This window comes from Bos mutus, chromosome 10, assembly GCF_027580195.1.
Source record: "Bos mutus isolate GX-2022 chromosome 10, NWIPB_WYAK_1.1, whole genome shotgun sequence".
Classification (NCBI taxonomy): domain Eukaryota; kingdom Metazoa; phylum Chordata; class Mammalia; order Artiodactyla; family Bovidae; genus Bos; species Bos mutus.
In genome coordinates this window covers 1341731-1360724 of record NC_091626.1, presented here as the reverse complement: position 1 = coordinate 1360724, position 18994 = coordinate 1341731, and the positions used below count along the sequence as shown (strand labels likewise).

The 18994-nt window shown below is 41.5% G+C and overlaps 1 protein-coding gene across 4 annotated transcripts in view; it reads right to left on the bottom strand.

Annotated features, from left to right (window-relative positions):
• The window catches only part of EPB41L4A (erythrocyte membrane protein band 4.1 like 4A), a 297461-nt gene that overhangs the window by 31543 nt on the left and 246924 nt on the right, over positions 1-18994 (bottom strand). For 2 of the 4 annotated variants that reach the window (XM_070377185.1, XM_005902712.3), the window contains 3 exons: positions 17322-17412; positions 14175-14258; positions 13125-13238 (listed from right to left, as the gene is read on the bottom strand). In XM_070377185.1, the coding sequence (XP_070233286.1) occupies positions 13125-13238; positions 14175-14258; positions 17322-17412 (289 nt within the window). Of the gene's footprint in view, positions 1-3; positions 12732-13124; positions 13239-14174; positions 14259-17321; positions 17413-18994 lie in introns of those variants that run through there. The other 2 variants (XM_070377187.1, XM_070377186.1) reach the window with 2 other exon arrangements.

Genomic DNA, 18994 nt, shown 5'->3' with positions numbered 1-18994 from the left:
TGGGGGGAAAAGAATAATAATTCATTCAGGAGAATAGAAAATTATCAACTGGCTAAGGAAAGCATACCAGAATGAGTTTTACTTCAGTTAATGCACATTACACAGTCATCCACTCACGTCAGTCACCAAACACATGAGTCACACATACATGCCCAGCTCTACAACAGATCCCAGAAACGATATCAAATGGCCTCAAGAAGCCAACAGGCTAGCAGGGGCTACAAACAGTCCATAAGTAATTATGCACAATTATCTGTGTCTGTAATTATCCATTAAGTAATTAACAGATATAACTAATTATCTGTTAAGTTCCATTCATCCAATAACAGAGTTCAATTGTAGTGTCCAGATCTGCAACTGAAATAGAGCACTAACCTGATTAGGTGCACCAAATCCAACCTGCCTCACTTGCTTTTAGTTGATTTTAAACTAACCACTCCCTAGCTTCCTTATGGATAACACCTCCGATGTATGGGTCACTATAGTAATGGTTGCTTAAATTGTTTTTCAGGAATGTGGAGTTAGTCCTTACCCAGTTCAAACTGGTTGAAACCACTGACCATTCAACTGGCCATGCGTGAGTGTCAGACGGATGATCTTTTGATGCTAGAGGGCCAAAACCTCTACCCTCAGAACACACTAACTCTGCCATCTTCTGAACAGTTGCCACGGAGAACCATGAAGCTTGACCACTCTTGCAGAAACCACTGATTACCTCCCTTTTCTTACCTCAATCACCTCTCCCCACGCCTGATACACCCTGCCTCTTTATCCTATAAACATCCCTAAGTCTGACCTTCAGGGAGACAAGTTTTGGATGTGTTCTCCCATCAACTTGTTTGGCTATCTTGTGAATTAACGATTTCTCTGCTGCAAACCTTGGTGTCTCAATGTCTGACTTGCTGCAAGTTAAGCAAACAAACCCAATTCCGCAACACAATCCACCAAGCCAAGTTCTGCTATAATCTGATGTCAGCTCTCACCTGAATGCCCTTTCCAACATCCCAGCCTCCATGGCCCTTGTCATCTTCCCTAAGGACCTCTTTACTGCAACTTAGCAACCCCATCAGGGTCACACTTTGGACTTTATTATCTGTAACCACCTGCAAAAACCTTGTTCTCTAACCTGAATCTCCTCTCCTTCCTGAATACCACTTCCTATTTACCTTCAAACAGCTTCAGTGGGGCATCCTGTTAAATGTGTGAGTTTTGTAGTCCTGAATGTGAATCCCGTCCCGTCTGATGATAAGTAGTGTGATTTAAACACAAGACTTCTCTACTGAGCCTCAGTTTGAACAGTACTTCCCACACAGAGTTGTTATGAGGATAAAATGAATTAATATATTTAAAATGCACACAGTAGGACCTGGCCCACTCTAAGCACTCAATAAATGTTGACTATTATCATTGCTGCTTGTTCAATGACTTCCATCTACCTTTCTTCGACCTCAGTAGTACTGTCTGTCTATCAACCTTGCAACTTTCTGTAAGCTAACTTTTATTTCCTCCCTGACTCAGTTTGGATTTTCATCATCACAATAACATGTATGCCAGTACTTGAAACTTCCTCTGACTGTGTTTTTTGTTCAGTCTCTATGACAAAACTCCAGAGGTGGGTGAATCCAACTCTCCAGGTTCTTTGGGCAAGCCCTCAAAAGCTGGCAAGCAGTGCTAGATGAGGTTACATAAAAGGGCATGTTAACTACACTACAAATCCATGTGCATAATCTCAGATCTACAACATGGCCCAGCAATCCTACCACCTTTCTCTGATCCAAGAACTCTCAGTTTCTTCAAAGTGCTTTCAAACTCCTTTCGCCTTGCAGCCCTCTGACTCACTGTACCACTGCTGCACCAAATGACTTTGTGTTCTCCTTCCAAAGCAAAAAGGAGCCAGCCATTAGATGGGAACTCTTTCCTTTTCCTGTTACCCAAAATAAAACTCACCCACATCACCCTCTCTTTTACGGAAGTGTCCTTATAATTAAGGTCAATCCGCTCACCTGTGCTGTGCAGATCCCATCGCCTTTTACCTCCTCGGTGACTGTCATTAACCACGTCTTGTCTCTCACATATATTCACCTTGTCCTCAGAGCCAAGTTTCTTTACCAGCCTTTCACATTCTCAAGTCTCTCCTGTTCAAACATACACACACCTACTTTGACTCCACATCTCCCACGACTTTCTGCCCAGTCTCTCTCCTCTCCTGCAAAGCCATACTTCTTGAGCAAGGTCTCTTTCTTGCTTTTGGGCTCCATGTCCTTATCCTTTGTTATACGTGCCTTTCCGATCTAGCCAGGGCAGACATGAATCTTTTAATGCCACATTCACAACTTTCATTTTCCCACTTTCCCAACATAATTATATCAAATATATCAAACAACATTATGTTGATAGAATTGTTAACTGTAAACACAATTACGTAACTATTGTTCACAGATGACTGATCTAAACAGTGTTTTAGGAACACAATTTCTTGTATAGGTTTAAATTTTTCTTAGAGATGATAACTGGCTAGTTTTCTACTTAAGTTGCTTGCTTAGTTTTCCTCGTGCTGCTGCTGCTAAGTCGCTTCAGACGTGTCTGACTCTGTGCAACCCCATAGATGGCAGCCCACCAGGCTCCCCCGTCCCTGGGATTCTCCAGGCAAGAACACTGGAGTGGGTTGCCATTTCCCTCTCCAATGCATGAAAGTGAAAAGTGAAAGTGAAGTTGCTCAGTCATATCCGACTCTTAGCGACCCCATGGACTGCAGCCCACCAGGCTCCTCCACCCATGGGATTTTCCAGGCAAGAGTACTGGAGTGGGGTGCCATTGCCTTCTCTGAGTTTTCCTCGTACTTCTCACTAATACTTTATGCCATCTCTGAGAGAGCTGCACAACTCCTCCTGAGATAGATAAATACACAGATAGCAAGTTCCATGTAAATCCCTTCTGGAGCACTCTGCCCTCCTACTCACATTGGACAGTTTGCTGTCTAGCACTGCTGCATAGATGTCCCTTCACCCTGACCATGGAATTTATTTTGCACCTTTGATGAATTCCATAGTCTTAGGTCTGATGGCCTCTTGTCATGGCAGCTATATATTCATATATATACACACACACACACACATATATATACTCATATTTAAGTCACTTCAGCCATGTCTGACTCTTTGCAACACTATGTACTGTAGCCCGCCAGGCTCTTCTGTCCATGGGATTCTCTAGGCGAGAATACCGAAGTGGGTAACCACGCCCTCCTCCAGGGGACCTTCCTGACCTAGGGACTGAACCCGTGTCTCTTATGTCTCTTGCATTGGCAGGTGAGTTCTTTATCACTAGCGCCACCCGGGAGGCCCATACACACTATATATCAGTTCAGTCTAGTCGCTCAGTCGTGTCCAACGCTTCGCAACCACATGAACTACAGCACACCAGGCCTCCCTGTGCATCACCAACTCCCAGAGTTTATTCAAACTCATCTCCATTGGGTCAGTGATGCCATCCAACCATCTCATCCTCTAGCATCCCCTTCTCCTCCTGCCTTCAATCTTTCCCAGCATCAGGGTCTTTTCAAATGAGTCAGCTCTTCGCATCAAGTAGCCAAAGTATTGGAGTTTCACCTTCAGCATCAGTCCTTCCAATGAACAGCCAGGACTGATCTCCTTTAGGATGGACTGGTTGGATCTCCTTACAGTCCAAGGGACTCTCAAGAGTCTTCTCCAACACTACAGTTCAAAATCATCAATTCTTTGGTGCTCAGCTTTCTTTATAGTCCAACTCTCACATCCATACATGACTACTAGAAAAACCATAGCCTTGGCTAGACGGACCTCTGTTGGCAAAGTAATGTCTCTGCTTTTTAATATGCTGTCTAGGTTGGTCATAACTTTTCTTCCAAGGAGTAAGCGTCTTTTAATTTCATGGCTGCAAAAAAAAAAAAAAAAAAAATTTCATGGCTGCAGTCACCATTCTGCAGTGATTTTGGAGCTCAAAAAAATAAAGTCTCTCACTGTTTCCACTGTTTCCCCATATATTTGCCACTAAGTGATGGGACCAGATGCCATCATCTTAGTTTTCTGAATGTTGAGCTTTAAGCCAATTTTTTCACTCTCCTCTTTCACTTTCATCAAGAGGCACTTTAGTTTTTCTTCGCTTTCTGCCATAAACGTGGAGTCTTCTGTGTATCTGAGGTTATTGATATTTCTCCCAGTAATCTTGATTCCAGCTTGTGCTTCATCCAGCCCAGCGTTTCTCATGATGTACTCTGCATAGAGGTTAAATAAGTAGGGTGACAATACTCACCCTTGACGTACTCCTTTCCCAATTTGGAACCAGTCTGTTGTTCCACATTCAGTTCTAACTGTTGCTTCCTGACCTGCATACAGATTTCTCAAGAGGCAGGTCAGAATACCAGGTGGTCTGGTATTCCCATCTCTTGAAGAATTTTCCACAGTTTATTGTGATCCACACAGTCAAAGGCTTTGGCATAGTCAATAAAGCAGAAGTAGATGTTTTTCTGGAACTCTCTTGCTTTTTCAATGATCCAGCGGATGTTGGTACTTTGATCTCTTGTTCCTCTGCCTTTTCTAAAACCAGTTTGAACACCTGGAAGTCATGGTTCACGTATTGTTGAAGTCTGGCTTGGAGAATTTTAAGCATTACTTTACTAGCATGTGAGATGAGTACAATTGTGCAATAGTTTGAGCTATGTATATACATATACATATATATGCGTGTATGCGTGTGTATACACTAAATATACAAAATACATTATATATATATGCACACTATATGTATATATATTTTTGAGAATGAAATTTCTGACAATGTCTTCTTTATACACATATAATCTGGTTTATCTTGGCATAGAATCCTAAATTGAAATTAACCTTCCTTCAGCATTTGGAGGCAATGCCTCATTATCTTCTTTCCCTGCTTTTGCTGTGAAGCAGTCCAAGTCCATGATATTTATTTGTCATGATCTGTGTTTTTTTCCTTTCACATTGTCCTCCCTGATGCCAATTTTTTAAAATTCTCTCTTGGTCTATAATGTTTTAATGATCTTGGTACAGATCTTACTTTTCAATACACTATGCCAAATGCTCAGTGCGTTCTGTCTACCTATAAAGTTAAACCATTCCAATCTGGGGTATTTTCTTATATTATTTATTTCATAGTTTCCTTACTTGTAATTTTTTGGGTTTTTTCCCCTCAGAAATTTCATTAGTCAAATGACTGATATTCAGGTTTGATCATAATAATCCTTATTTCCATGGATTTGTTTTGGTTCTACTTTGGGAAAGATTTCCTTATCTTCCAATTTAATTATTTAAAATTATACCCCACAAATTTAAGATCTGAAAACTCTTACTCACTCTTTCAATACCACAGTTTTCACTTTTCTAAAGGTAATAAGTATATATTTTTTAGAAAATTTTGTTTCTTATACTGTCTCTATTTCCTGTGAATTCCCCCCGCACATACTCCTAAGTCTTGGCTCAGTCTCTGTCTTTCCAAAGAGAAGCTATCCCCAAATGCAGGGTGATTATGGCTCTTTTGATATTTTAGACACTAAAAAGACTGGAACCCTCTGGATGGTGCAGTGCATGGTAACAGACAGCCTCACTGCATTGCAGAGCTAATATGGGAAGTCTCGCCATTTCACTGGAGAATCTTTTGAAAGTTCCTATCTGTAGACCTTTTCCCTAGTATCTTTCCATATTTTATAGGGAGAGTCTCTACTCTCATGCCTAGGAAATAGAAGCCTGGCTTCTAGCATTCTGGGAATGAGGACTTCAGTTCAGTTCAGTCACGCAGTAGTGTCTGACTCTTTGCGATCCCATGGATTGTAGCACACCAGGCTTCCCTATCCACCTCACCAACTCCTGGAGCCTGCTCAAACTCATGTCCATCGAGTCGGTGATGCCATCCAACCATCTCATCCCCTTCTCCTCCTGCCTTCAATCTTTCCCAGCATCAGGGCCTTTTCCAATGAGTCCGTTCTTCCTATTAGGTGGCCAACGTATTGGAGTTTCAGCTTCAGCATCAGTCCTTCTAATGAACATTCAGGACTGATTTCCTTTAGGATGGACTGGTTTGATCTCCTTGAAGTCCAAGGGACTCTCAAGACTCTTCTTCAACACCACAGTTAAAAAGCATCAATTCTTTGGCGCTCAGCTTTCTTTATAGTCCAACTCTCACATCCATACATGACTACTGGAAAAGCCATAGCTTTGACTAGACGGATCTTTGTTGGCAAAGTAATGTCTCTGCTTTTTAATATGCTATCTAGGTTGGTCATAGCCTTTCCTCCAAGGAGCAAGCATCTTTTAATTTCATGGTTGCAGTCACCATCTGCACTGATTTTGGAGCCCAAGAAAATAAAGTCTGTCACTGTTTCCATTGTTTCCCCATCTATTTGCCATGGAGTGACGGGACTGGATACCATGATCTTAGTTTTCTGAATGTTGAGCTTTAAGCCAACTTTTTCACTCTCCTCTTTCTTTCATCAAGAGGCTCTTTAATTCCTCTTCACTTTTTGCCATAAAGGTGGTGTCATCTGTGTATCTGAGGTTACTGATATTTCTCCCAGCAATCTTGATTCCAGATTGTGCTTCATCTAGCATCTCGCAAGATGTACTCTGCATAGAAATTAAATAAGCAGGGTGATAATACACAGCCTTGAAGTACTCCTTTCCCAATTTCACACCAGTCTGTTGTTCCATGATTTTTCATATAGATATAATATCTCTGTCTCTTTTACAAGTTAATCCTCTTCAACTAAGGCAAATAAATGCTGAAGTTTCTCACAGCTCTGTCATTGGCTTGTCTTTGCATTCTATCTATAGTATGTATCTATCTAGACAACCTCAACTCTATTTCATATTTCAACTAACATCTGTAAGAAATCTATATTTCAGTCCAGATAGCCATCTAGCTCCTGACTTATATCAAACAATCCATGTAAATCCCTCACTTGGACTTCTCAATGGTACAACAAATTCAACTTATCAACAACCAAACTCAGTTTTCCTTTTTAAGCCTGTGATATCCAGGTGATTCTTATTTCAGTGCATCACACCTCCATCCATGAAATTATACAAGTCTGGCTTTCATCCTGACGCCTGTCACTCCTTCGCCCCTCATTTTGATCCTTCTCATCCCACACTTTTACCTCTTAAAGGGTTTTAAAACCATCCACTTCCTCCTATCTCCACATCGCCACCTTGGCACAAGTTCCCATCCTCTTTCTCTAGGACCTGTGTGCTGTCTGGCCTACATCCACCACCACCTTTCCCCCAGAGGCAGTAAAGACCATCTTCACCCAGTACAAATGCAACCGTGTTACCACCCCCTTAGAAAAACTACGGAAAAATGACTGAAATCCTCAACAAAGGCCAGGTGTCCTGTGAGGTCTGACTTCTCTTTCTCTCTTCCGTTCTCTCTTTCTCTCCGGGCTCGTCTCTAACACATTTCTGTCCTCTCAGTGCTTGACGACACTGACCTTTCAGCCTTTCTATGAATACTCCCCATCTCCATTCCATCCCAAGGCCCCTACAGGGACTGTCTCTAGTGCTGGTTAACACATGCCTTGCATAGAGACGCCCTCAATAAGCATTTTTGAGTGTGAAAATGGACTGGGGTAAAAATAAACTTGTACTGCCCAGAACTATAGTAGCTGTTCTGTTCTAAAACAGGACTGCTTAAACAAGCAGGCTTCAGGATCTCCATGAACGTTGAAAAATTCTATGAAAATTTATGTAGTGGTGGTTTAGTCACTAAATTATGTCCGATTCTTGTGACCCCATGGACTGTAACCTGCAGGCTCCTCTGTCCATGGGATTCTCCAGGCAAGAATACTGGAGTAGTTTGCCATTTCCTTCTCCAAGGGATCTTCCCGACCCAGGAATCGAACCCAGGTCTCCTGCATTGCAGGCAGATTCTTTAGCAATTGAGCTGCAAAGGAAAATTTATACATGTATTTAATTAAGTACCTACCCCCCCCCCCGGAATGAATCCAACATTTCATCAGTCTCTCAGAGAGTTTCATCATCCCAAAAGGTTAAGGACCAGGGTTCTAGACTCCACCAGAATTTGATAGATTTATCCATTTAATGACAGACAACTAGCAAAACAGGAAATTTTGATATGTTTGGCAAAACATGTTATTCTGGCCATGCATTGCAAAGTAGAATTTTCCATTATTAAATTTAAGTACATGATATTCCTCCATGCTGATGACAAATCTCAGTTTTAAATGTCAGAGTTGATTCAACTATGCAGGGATTTGTGCTCAAGAGCAAGGTAAATACATGTGAAGATAAAACAAGACTGAGAAGGACAGGGACAATTACAGAGTATTTAGAGTGGAAAGAAACAAAGAATGAGCCCCAGCTCTTGATGCCAACAGTCAGCAATGTCTAGTCTCCTCAAAACACACATGCCCAATAAGACACCTTTCAAGTACCACACAGAACCAGACAGAGGCCCTGATGCTCAGACAAAAAGATTCACTACTCTATAAAATCAAAACTGTCTTTCCCCTGGATGGTACCCATGAGAGGATCCTGTGTCCACTCACCACAATTATGTCTCTGTGTTGCACAGGAAGCCAGCAGAAACTGTATTCAATATGAACATTATTAAGTCTCGACTTGGGAATGTGTGTGCTCCCAACTATTTCAAGCAATTAGTTTAGGAAAAAAATTTCTATAAATTTTGATATGTAATGTAAAAACTTGATAAATTCACTTCTAAACATTAAAATTGAAATGACCATCTGCTCAGTGTGTGTATTTTATTTAGGGAATGGTGAAAAAATACACTAATAATTTAGGGTGAGAACCTATAAAAACCTATCTATTAACAATAATCATACCATCACAGATTCTTAAAAGATTTAGTAATTCCCACTCCCCAGAACTCCTCAATACACATGTACAGACAAATGCACTATATAGTGTTTCCCAGTGATGTTGACTTGTTTTTTAAGTGTTCTCCAAGTTGAACCAATTGTCGGAAGAGAAAGGAGAGCAGAAAATCTATTCCCCTGCCTGTTTTAAATGATGACTCATTATCCCTGCCTTTTTCAGACATACAGATGTGGACCCAAATTCTGGATGTGTGCAAGGAATAGTTACTCTTTCCTCCTCAAGCCTGTTTTCTCATCTATAAAAGTGAGGTAATAATGCTGGACCAGGTATTTCTCCATTGGTACTCAGTCCCATCCAGACCTAGCTGCAGTCTCCCATGTATTGCCAAGACGAGAGACCTGAAAATTACACCTTCCTAGGCTTCTTCACCACTTAGGTGCTCAGCTGAGACTTGAAGGCAGGAGAAAAAAGGAGGCGATTTTGCTTCTGGCAGCACCTGCAGCACTTACTGTTGCATTCCCTAAAAGTGAGGATTCCACAGCCTTAGACGTGGTGGTACCTTCTCCAGCAGTTGCAGCAAGAGTCATTCCTACAGTGGTGGTGGCCCCGGCAGTGTCAGCGCCAAGCACAGGCTCCCGGGGGGCCAGCTCTAAGGCAGAAGCAGCTTTGAATCTTTGGGTGACTTCCCCATCTCCCCCGCTACTCCTGCAGCCCAGGGGCAGCACAGCATCCAGGCCACAGACTCTTGGTCTTTTTGTTCCTTCAGTCCTGCTCATACCTGTGCACTGATTTCTGCCTTAATCCCTCTCTGCTGGAAAGGCCTAGTAACTGAGAGATACATCAGCTTCTGTAGGGTATCATAAGGTTGAAACGAGATAATACATAGCTAGTAAACTGCTCAGTACTTGGAACATGGTACATGCCAGCTATTTTTCCATTATTCTGTCTAATCATCATGGGTTATGATCTGGCTCCCCCTTCTCAGTCCTGTTAGGTGAAGATGATGACCTTTCTTTTCTTAACTTTCAAAGGATTTTGGTGAAGTGGACCTGGTTTGAGAAAGTTATGGATGAAGACTCTGGGAAACTGGCAGAAGCAGAAGGAATCAAGCAGGGATGGACCAGCAAGTGAGTATGCAAAAGGGCAGAGAAAAGAGATGCACCTCTGCTTTCTAAATCGACAGTGCATACAAAAAGAATCTTGATGGTTATCTGAAAACATGACATAATGTGGAACATCTCATAATGTGGTTATTGTCATTGTTGTTCAGTTGCTAAATTGTGTCCAACTCTTCATGACCCATGGACTGCAACATGCCAGGCTCCTCTGTCCTCCACTATCTCCTGGAGCTTGCTTGAATTCATGTCCATTTAGTTGGTGATGCTATCTATTCATCTCATAATTATAAGTCACATAAAATACCACTCATGTAGGCACCCAAAGTAAAACACAGTCCCCATTAGATAGAAATAAAGTGAATTTCACTAGTAAGTGATTTCTAAGTCTTCCTCTCTTAGACCTATCATATTGCCCAGCCTACTTTGCAGAGAGGGTTCAAAACCGCTATTTAGGAATTTTTCTTTTTTTTATTAAGCACAAACACACAAGTATATTCATATGAACAATCTGACCTGCTGGGTAAAATGTAACACGACTCATTTTCTCTGTTCTTGAAAGGGGTTTTACTCAAGTTTAAGCAACAATATCAGTCTTGAGAGCCAATAACTCAGTCTCACCTAAGAGATATCTCTCTAACCATGATCCTGTCTTCCCAGTTCAGTTCAGTTGCTCAGATGTGTCCGACTCTTTGCAATTCCATGGACTGCAGCATGCCAGGCTTCCCTGTCCATCACCAACTCCAAGAACTTGCTCAAACTCACGTCCATCAAATTGGTGATACCATCCAACAATCCCATCCTCTGTCGTCCCCTTCTCCTCCCACCTTCAATCCTTCCCAGCATCAGGGTCCTTTCCAAGGAGTCAGTTTTCGCATCAGGTGGCCAAAGTATTGGCGTTTCGGCTTCAACATCGGTCCTACCAATGAATATTCACCCTGACTTCCTTTAGAATGGACTGGTTGGATATCCTTGCAGTCCAAGGGACTCTCAAAGGTCTTCTCCAACACCACAGTTCAAAAGCATCAATTCTTTGGTGCTCAGCTTCCTTTATAGTCCAACTCTCATATCCATATCTGATTACTGGAAAAGCCATAGCTTTGACTAGACGGACCTTTGTTGGCAAAGTAATGTCTCCAACATTAAATGCTTAAATATTAAATGCTTTTTAATATGCTGTCTAGGTTGGTCACAGCTTTTCTTCCAAAGAGCAAGCATCTTTTAATTTCATGGCTGCAGTCACCATCTGCAGTGATTTTGGAGCTCAAAAAAATAAAGTATCTCACTGTTTCCATTTTTCCCCATCTATTTGCCACAAAGTGATGGGACTAGATGCCATGATCTTAGTTCTCTGAATATTGAGCTTTAAGCCAACTTTTTCACTCTCCTCTTTCACTTTCATCAAGAAGCTCTTCAGTTCTTCTTCACTTTCTGCCATCAGTTCAGTTCAGTTGCTCAGTCGTGTCCGACTCTTTGCGACCCCGTGAATCGCAGCACGCCAGGCCTCCCTGTCCATCACCAACTCCTGGAGTTCACTCAAACTCATGTCCAGCGAGTCGGTGATGCCATCCAGCCATCTCATCCTCTGTCGTCCCCTTCTCCTCCTGTGCCCAATCCCCCCCAGCACAGAGTCTTTTCCAATGAGTCAACTCTTCGCATGAGGTGGCCAAAGTATTGGAGTTTCAGCTTTAGCATCAGTCCTTCCAAAGAATACCCAGGACCGATCTCCTTTAGAATGGACTGGTTGGACCTCCTTGCAGTCCAAGGGACTCTCAAGAGTCTTCTCCAACGCCACAGTTCAAAACCATCAATTCTTCGTCTCTCAGTCTTCTTCACAGTCCAACTCTCACATCCATACATGACCACTTCAAAAACCATAGCCTTGACTAGACGGACCTTTGTTGGCAAAGTAATGCCATAAAGGTGGTATTATCTGTGTATCTGAGGTTACTGATATTTATCCCAGCAATCTTGATTCCAGCTTGTGCTTCATCCAGCCCAGCGTTTCTCATGATGTACTCTGCATATAAGTTAAAAAGCAGGGTGACAATATACAACCTTGACGTACGCCTTTCCCGATTTTGAACCAGTCTGTTATTCCATGTCCAGTTCTAACTGTAGCTTCTTGACCCGCATACAGATTTCTCAGGAGGCAGGTCAGGTGGTCTGGTATCCCTATCTCTTGAAGAATTTTCCACAGTTTGTTGTGATCCACACAGTCAAAGGCTTTGGTATAGTCAATAAAGCAGAAACAGATGTTTTTCTGGAACTCTTTTGCTTTTTCAATGATCCAATGGTTGTTGGCAATTTGGTCTCTGGTTCCTCTGCCTTTTCTAAATCCAGCTTGAACATCTGGAAGTTCACAGTTCATGTACTGTTGAAGCCTGGCTTGGAGAATTTTGAGAGATTTTTTATTTTGCTAGCATGTGAGATGACTGCAATTGTGCGGTAGTTTGAACATTCTTTGGCATTGCCCTTTTTTGGGATGGAATGAAAACTGACCTTTTCCAGTCCTGTGGTCACTGTTGAGTTTTCCAAATTTGCTGGCATATTGAGTGCAGAACTTTCGCAGCATCATCTTTTAGGATTTGAAATAGTTCAACTGGAATTCCATCACCTCCACTAGCTTTGTTGTAGTGATGCTTCCTAAGGCCCACTTGACTTTGCATTTCAGGATGTCTGGCTCTTGGTGGGTGATCACACCATTGTGGCTATCTGGGTCATGAAGATCTTTTTGGGGTCATGAAGATCTTGTCTTCTCAGATAAAAACATTTAAATCTTTTACATATTAATGTATATCATTAATCAATACATATTATATATACATATTATACATACTATATAATATATATTTTCAAAATATTATACATATTTTTAAAAATTTAGTCTTAACTACAATACAGAGAGTAAGTTCCCATCAATATTTTATGAAATCATCCTCTGAAACTCTGGCTTTTTAAGAGAAATGCTTCAGGACCTCTAGCTTATTTCATCTCAAAAAAACAAAAACAACAACAACAAAACTCAGAAGCTCTCTGTTATTGTGAGGGGACCAACAGTCACGCACTATGAGAATATCCTGGTTAAACTGCAGCTGGGGCCTGGAACTGCTGCTGAAAATTTAAAACCGACGGCCGTTCCGCTTACCTCCTCCTGGTGGGCTGCACAGAGTCATTGTCGCTCCCACACGAGGGGTTTCGGCGGCGTGTGTAAGGGAACTTGGGGGATTTCGTGCGGTCGTTGGGGGAGTTATAGAGTCCGCTGGAGTGGAAGAGGAATGGTCAAGGATGTCTGCAGAGGGCTGGGAGAAGCAATACCCTAAGCTGGACCTAGGGAAGTGCTCATAACTGCCATTCTCTACTTTCCGGGGAATACTGGGTCTTGGGCATATGGTTCTCTTTCCTGACAAGATTTATTGAAAGAAGAGTAAGATCTAGTAAAATAAATCAGGAATGGGCTTGTTTTACTGGACTTCAAAAGAAATGAGCGCACAAATGATGGCAACAGTAACAACAATCCGCGTTTAAGATGAATCTACACATGCTTGCTGAGGGCTTTATACTCATTATCCCAGTTTATCTCCAGGTCAACCCTAGTCACTGAAGTACAGGTATTAGACCCATTTAACAGTAAAGAAAACAGAAATACAGAATATTTAGTTAAGCAGCCAAGTACCCAGGAAAGAGGCAGAGTTAGAATCTGAACCATCGCATGGTCAGACCTGGAACCATCATTCAACTTATCAATAAATTATGAAGCAGATCTGTCCCTGGTATGGTAATTGTGAACAAAATTAACTAAATATTTATTTCTAGGAATAAACGTCATCTAAAAGCACTATTCATCAACGGTAGTTTTCAATTTAAGTTTTAACAAGAACAATGCAGTTGGGGAAATTATCATCAATATGTCATTTCAAGCATCCAGATGACCACCTAAGCCATCCTCACCAACTTTCAGGCAGTTTCTTAGTATACGCACGTTTTCCTTTCTGTCTTTCCAGGAGAAAGTTTCATGTTAGGACACATGCTGTTGACTTCGACTTCAGAAGTTCTCAGTCATGCTGATCTAGGAATCTGACTGCCTTGTCCACAGTTAGTCATCACCAGCCACAAAGCAAATTCCATTGTTTAACAAGCTGCAATTGCCAACCCCATTTATACTGTTCTCCTTTATAAAAACAAGGATTCTCTTTACCTTTGGGGGCCATTTTCTTCCCACGGTGCATGAGATTTGCTTCTCTGGGTATCAGGGCTGTTTTCATTCTTTGCTTTCTTAAAGCTTTAATTTAAAAAAACAAACAAACAAAAAAGAGTGGAAAATAAATTAAATAGAAAATAAAAGAAAATTAACTCACATACTTATTTCTTCAGTAAAATTATTTAACAAATGTTTTAAAATGTGTTTTTATTCATACCTATGACTCATTCCAGAAAAAAAGGTAAAGTGGCTGCCTAAAAAAGAATAATAATAATAATAATAAACTTTCCAGCTGTACCTTGGTGGTCTCTTTGCCTCTTCTTTCTTTCTAGTTTTACTGCCGTAAGTCACCCAAATGCCAAGTCATCAATTGTTAAAAGAAATTTTCTAGAGTCCACCTGCAGTATGGGAAGGGGCTTCCCTGATAGCTCAGTTGGTAAAGAATCCACCTGCAATGCAGGACACCCCGGTGCAATTCCTGGGTTGGGAAGATCTGCTGGAGAAGGGATAGGCTACCCACTCCAGTATTCTTGGGCTTCCCTTGTGGCTCAGCTGGTAAAGAATCCACCTGCAATGAGGGAGACCTGGGTTCAAACCCTGGGTTGGGAGGATCCCCTGGAGAAGGGAAAGGCTACCCACACCGGTATTCTGGCCTGGAGAATTCTGGCAGGATGAGAAACAGGGGGAACCAGCAAGCCAAAAACACAAGGCTGACAAGAAAGGAAAGTTGAGTATCCTGGCTCATGTGGCTGGTTGCCTCTTTCAGTAGTGGTCAGAGACCGCTGGCTTTGGATCTGGGTCTGAATTTGTGCAGGCCGGTCAGCTTTGGGCAGGTTCAGGCCGCCCAAATTGACCTTCTCTGCCCCCAGCTTCCGCCGTATCTTGGCTTCATCCTTCCAAATCAGAATGACTTTCAAATCTTATTTCCTGACCTAGTATCATCTTTCTGTCCCAAGAATGTAAATATAACTGAGCTGTTATTCAACCTCAACAATTATTTTAGAAACACTGGGAGACACAAGGCAGGGGCTCATCAAAAGCCTCCCGTCACCAGGGGAGGACAGAAGGTGTGCCACCTCTCACTTCCCTGGGAGCCTCCACTTCAGAAAAAGATAGAGCTACTTAACTCCTAATCCATGTTTAACCCCAGCTTTCTGAGGAATCCTCTATTTAATTGTCCTGGAATATAGTCATAGCAGAGTTCTTTGTAACAGCAAAGAAAGAGGAGAGAAAAAATGACAAGGTAATTTCAAAAAATGAAAATAAACTTGTACCCTAGTATATGATATTCATCTAGGGAGTTATAAAGCCTAAAAAATTAGATATTTGACAAAGGCATGTTAAAGAGCACTAGTATTCGTAGACGGTAGGTATATTTTATTTATGTTATTCTTAAAAAGATTAAAAAACATTTAGAAGATCAAATTTCTAAAGTAAAACTTTAATTTTGAAAGGAGGAAAAGTAATAAATATGGTATGTAGAAAGATACAGTAGAAAGTTTGGGTGTGTTTAATAAATCAGAGAGAAAAGAGAAAAGGGAGATTGAGCAGTGCAGTAGGGACATGAAAGAGGAACTGAGAGAGCAGCAGCAGAATAATGAAATCTCAGGGGGCAAATTAACTGAATGCAGTCTCTGAGCTAGTTCTCATCTGGAGCTTGAGTGGGAAAATTTGGCAGTCCTTCAGGTATCAGTCCTATGGGCAAGAATGCAGTTGTGGAGTGGACTGCACTCCTTCCATACACTCTAAAAAGCCTTGGGATCTGAATTTCATGCATGACCATTCTTATGTTAGACTCACCGTAAGCATACCCTGTACATACAGATTCAGCTGACCCTCTAGCCACAACTACGAGGCTACGAGAAGCACAGCACATGAAAGTACATCAATGCTGGTATAAAATCGATAGTGGGAAGCTGCTACAGGACACAGGGAGCCCAGTCCAGCGCTCGGTGCCAACCTAGAGGGGTGGGATGGCGGGGAGTGGGGGGAAGGCCCACGGGGAGGGGTATACTTATGGCTGGTTCTTGCTGTTGTACCACAGAAACTAACACAACATTGTAAAGCAATTATCAACCCATCAAAACAAGAATGCAAAAAGAGAAAAGAGGAAGAAAGTGTACACGAAAGCAAAGAACTTATCATTCCAAAAAGGGAATCTATACAGGGAGCACCCAGCACGTAAACAAAGAAAATGAAGGCGAAACCTTGGGGAAAACACTGCAACTCTGAGAAATTTCAGAACTTAGAATTATTTTGCTGAGAAATCATACACTATATTTCTCCAAGTAGCAACAATCCAATTGAATGAAAACACCATTATTATTTTTTTTGGGGGGGTGCTTTGCAGATACTGCATTTTTTTTTTTTTTTTTTTTACTTTACAATATTGTATTATTTATTAACAAAAGATGGAGTAGATGATCTAAGAAGTTTCTCAAGGTCACATATCTCGGAAATATGTGACTTCTCTACAATGCGTATGGAGTACTCTCTATAGAGAGCTCACTGTATGTGCAACATTCTGTTCCATGAACATAATTGGAGATAGGAAAAAGTGACGCTGAAACAGTGTCTGAACAGAGAACAAGGCTGATCTTTCAGGGAAACAATCCACATAATATATTAAGAGAAGGTCCTTCCGCTGGGGGATGCTTCAGGGAAAATTGATGCAAAAGACCATGACAACTCTTCATACATATGCAATCACTGCCTTCTGAAACCCTGCACCTCTAAACGCTATAAAACCTCCTTCCAGGGCCACAGTTCAGTGTACTGCTATAATGAACGCAGTACATTAAACATGAATGCTATCTACTTTACTTTCCAGGGCCCTCGGAGTTAGTCCATTATATCATGCCATTTAAAAAAATCACATGGGATTTTCACTGTGTTGTGGAGAAGGCAGACCACAGACTATCTATAACTTCATCATGCTATGACGGCAGGAGCATTTCCTTCAAATGAGAGGGACATGTTCTGATTCTTTACATTTTACTGGCATCTTAAAGTATTCTTTGGCCCATTGACTATTTTCATTAAAAGTACTAATTAATTACCAGCGTGCTTCTTAACCTTGACAAAAGATAAATAGCATTTCTGTGACAGCAGATAGCAGTGTGTCCTTTCAGTTAACTAACTGACCTTTTTATTGGTGAAGGTGCGATAATTTTAGTTGTTCCTTCATTTTCTCCATTTTCCATATTCTCAGTCACCCGATTTATGCTGTTTGATCCTAGTAGCAAAGCAGAGGAAAGAAAGAGACATTGGAGAAGAAAAAAAAAGGAGGCAGTGGTCAGAAAAACACAAAATAAATGGAAAAAAATTTTTAATGTAAACTTAGGGACATCATGGCACAATGTACTGGTAAAATATAATTCTAAATACATAATGAATTGCTCAATAAATCTGAGATAATATTTTCTGAAATGTACTAAACCCTGAACATGACAATGTCCAAGGGGTCTGGGTTATGGCACCATTTGAAAATAGGATGTTTTGAGACTTCAGTGTTTACAAAGTTCCCACATCATGGACATTCTTTAAACCGTTAAATAAGAATCTAAGATATTTAGTACTATTATACTGGAATGTAAGCCATTCCAATAGGTTTTTGACAACTGTGTTGTGAAAAAAATTACTGTTTCTTGGCATGCCGTTGACAACCCTCATTCTCATTCAAACCTACCCCAAATATTTCAGACCTGAAAATACTCCAACTCATAATGCAAATGGAAAAAACAGACTAATATAGATATGATTTGTATCACTCACATTAAAAAAAAAAAAACATTTTCAAGTGTGCTTTTTAATGTAAACATCCCTAAAAGGCTAAAACTAACTTTTTAAAAGCTGCTATCCCCCAGATTTGCACACATGCTAGATGGACCAGCAGAGGGCACCCCCAGCAGACACAACGATGGAAACTGATCAAATCTAGCACAGCAGCCAAGCCCATCCAGGAAATCTGGATCCCATTCTTGGGGGAGAGGCTGATAAGCCTGCAGGGGAGAGATGTGCAGGCACTGATGGCTAGTCTCCTCTCTAGTGGCACGCCCCACTCCAGGAGGATGGACGCCTGCAGTCCTGGTTCAATCATGTGGCAGGCAGGCGTGTCCTCCTCAGAAAGCCATCTTGTATGTCCATGGGTCAAGTCCTTCAATCCAAAGTATAATTATCGTTGCTGCTGCTGCTAAGTCACTTCAGTCGTGTCCGACTCTGTGCGACCCCAGAGACAGCCTCCTACCAGGCTCCTCTGTCCCTGGGATTCTCTAGGCAAGAACACTGGAGTGGGTTGCCATTTCCTTCTCCAATATAATCACGGCTAACAGTTTCCAAATTCTAAGGTAAGTCTGTAATACTAGTAAGAGCTGATACCTGTTGAGCACTTACTATGTGGTGGGTGCTGACCAAGTAAAAGTCGCTCAGTTGTGTCCGATTCTTTGCGACTCCATGGACCCTCCGTCTATGGGATTCTCCAGGCAAGAATACTGGAGTGGGTTGCAATTCCCTTCTCCAGGGATCAAACCCAGGTCTCCTGCATTGCAGGCAGATTCTTTACCATTTGAGCCACCAAACTGTCCTAAGTACTTCTGGTTTATTTACTTATATAATCCTCAAAATAATCCTCTAATATGGATACTAATTATTTCCCCATTTTATAGATAAGAAAAACAGGACTTTGCCAAGGTCCCACAGCTCATGAGCGAGGGCCCAGCTTTTAAACCCACCAATCTGGCTCCTGAGAATTAGCTCAAAACCACCACAATGCACAGCCTTCCATGGCCACCTGTGCCTCATCCTCAGGAGCCAGTCTA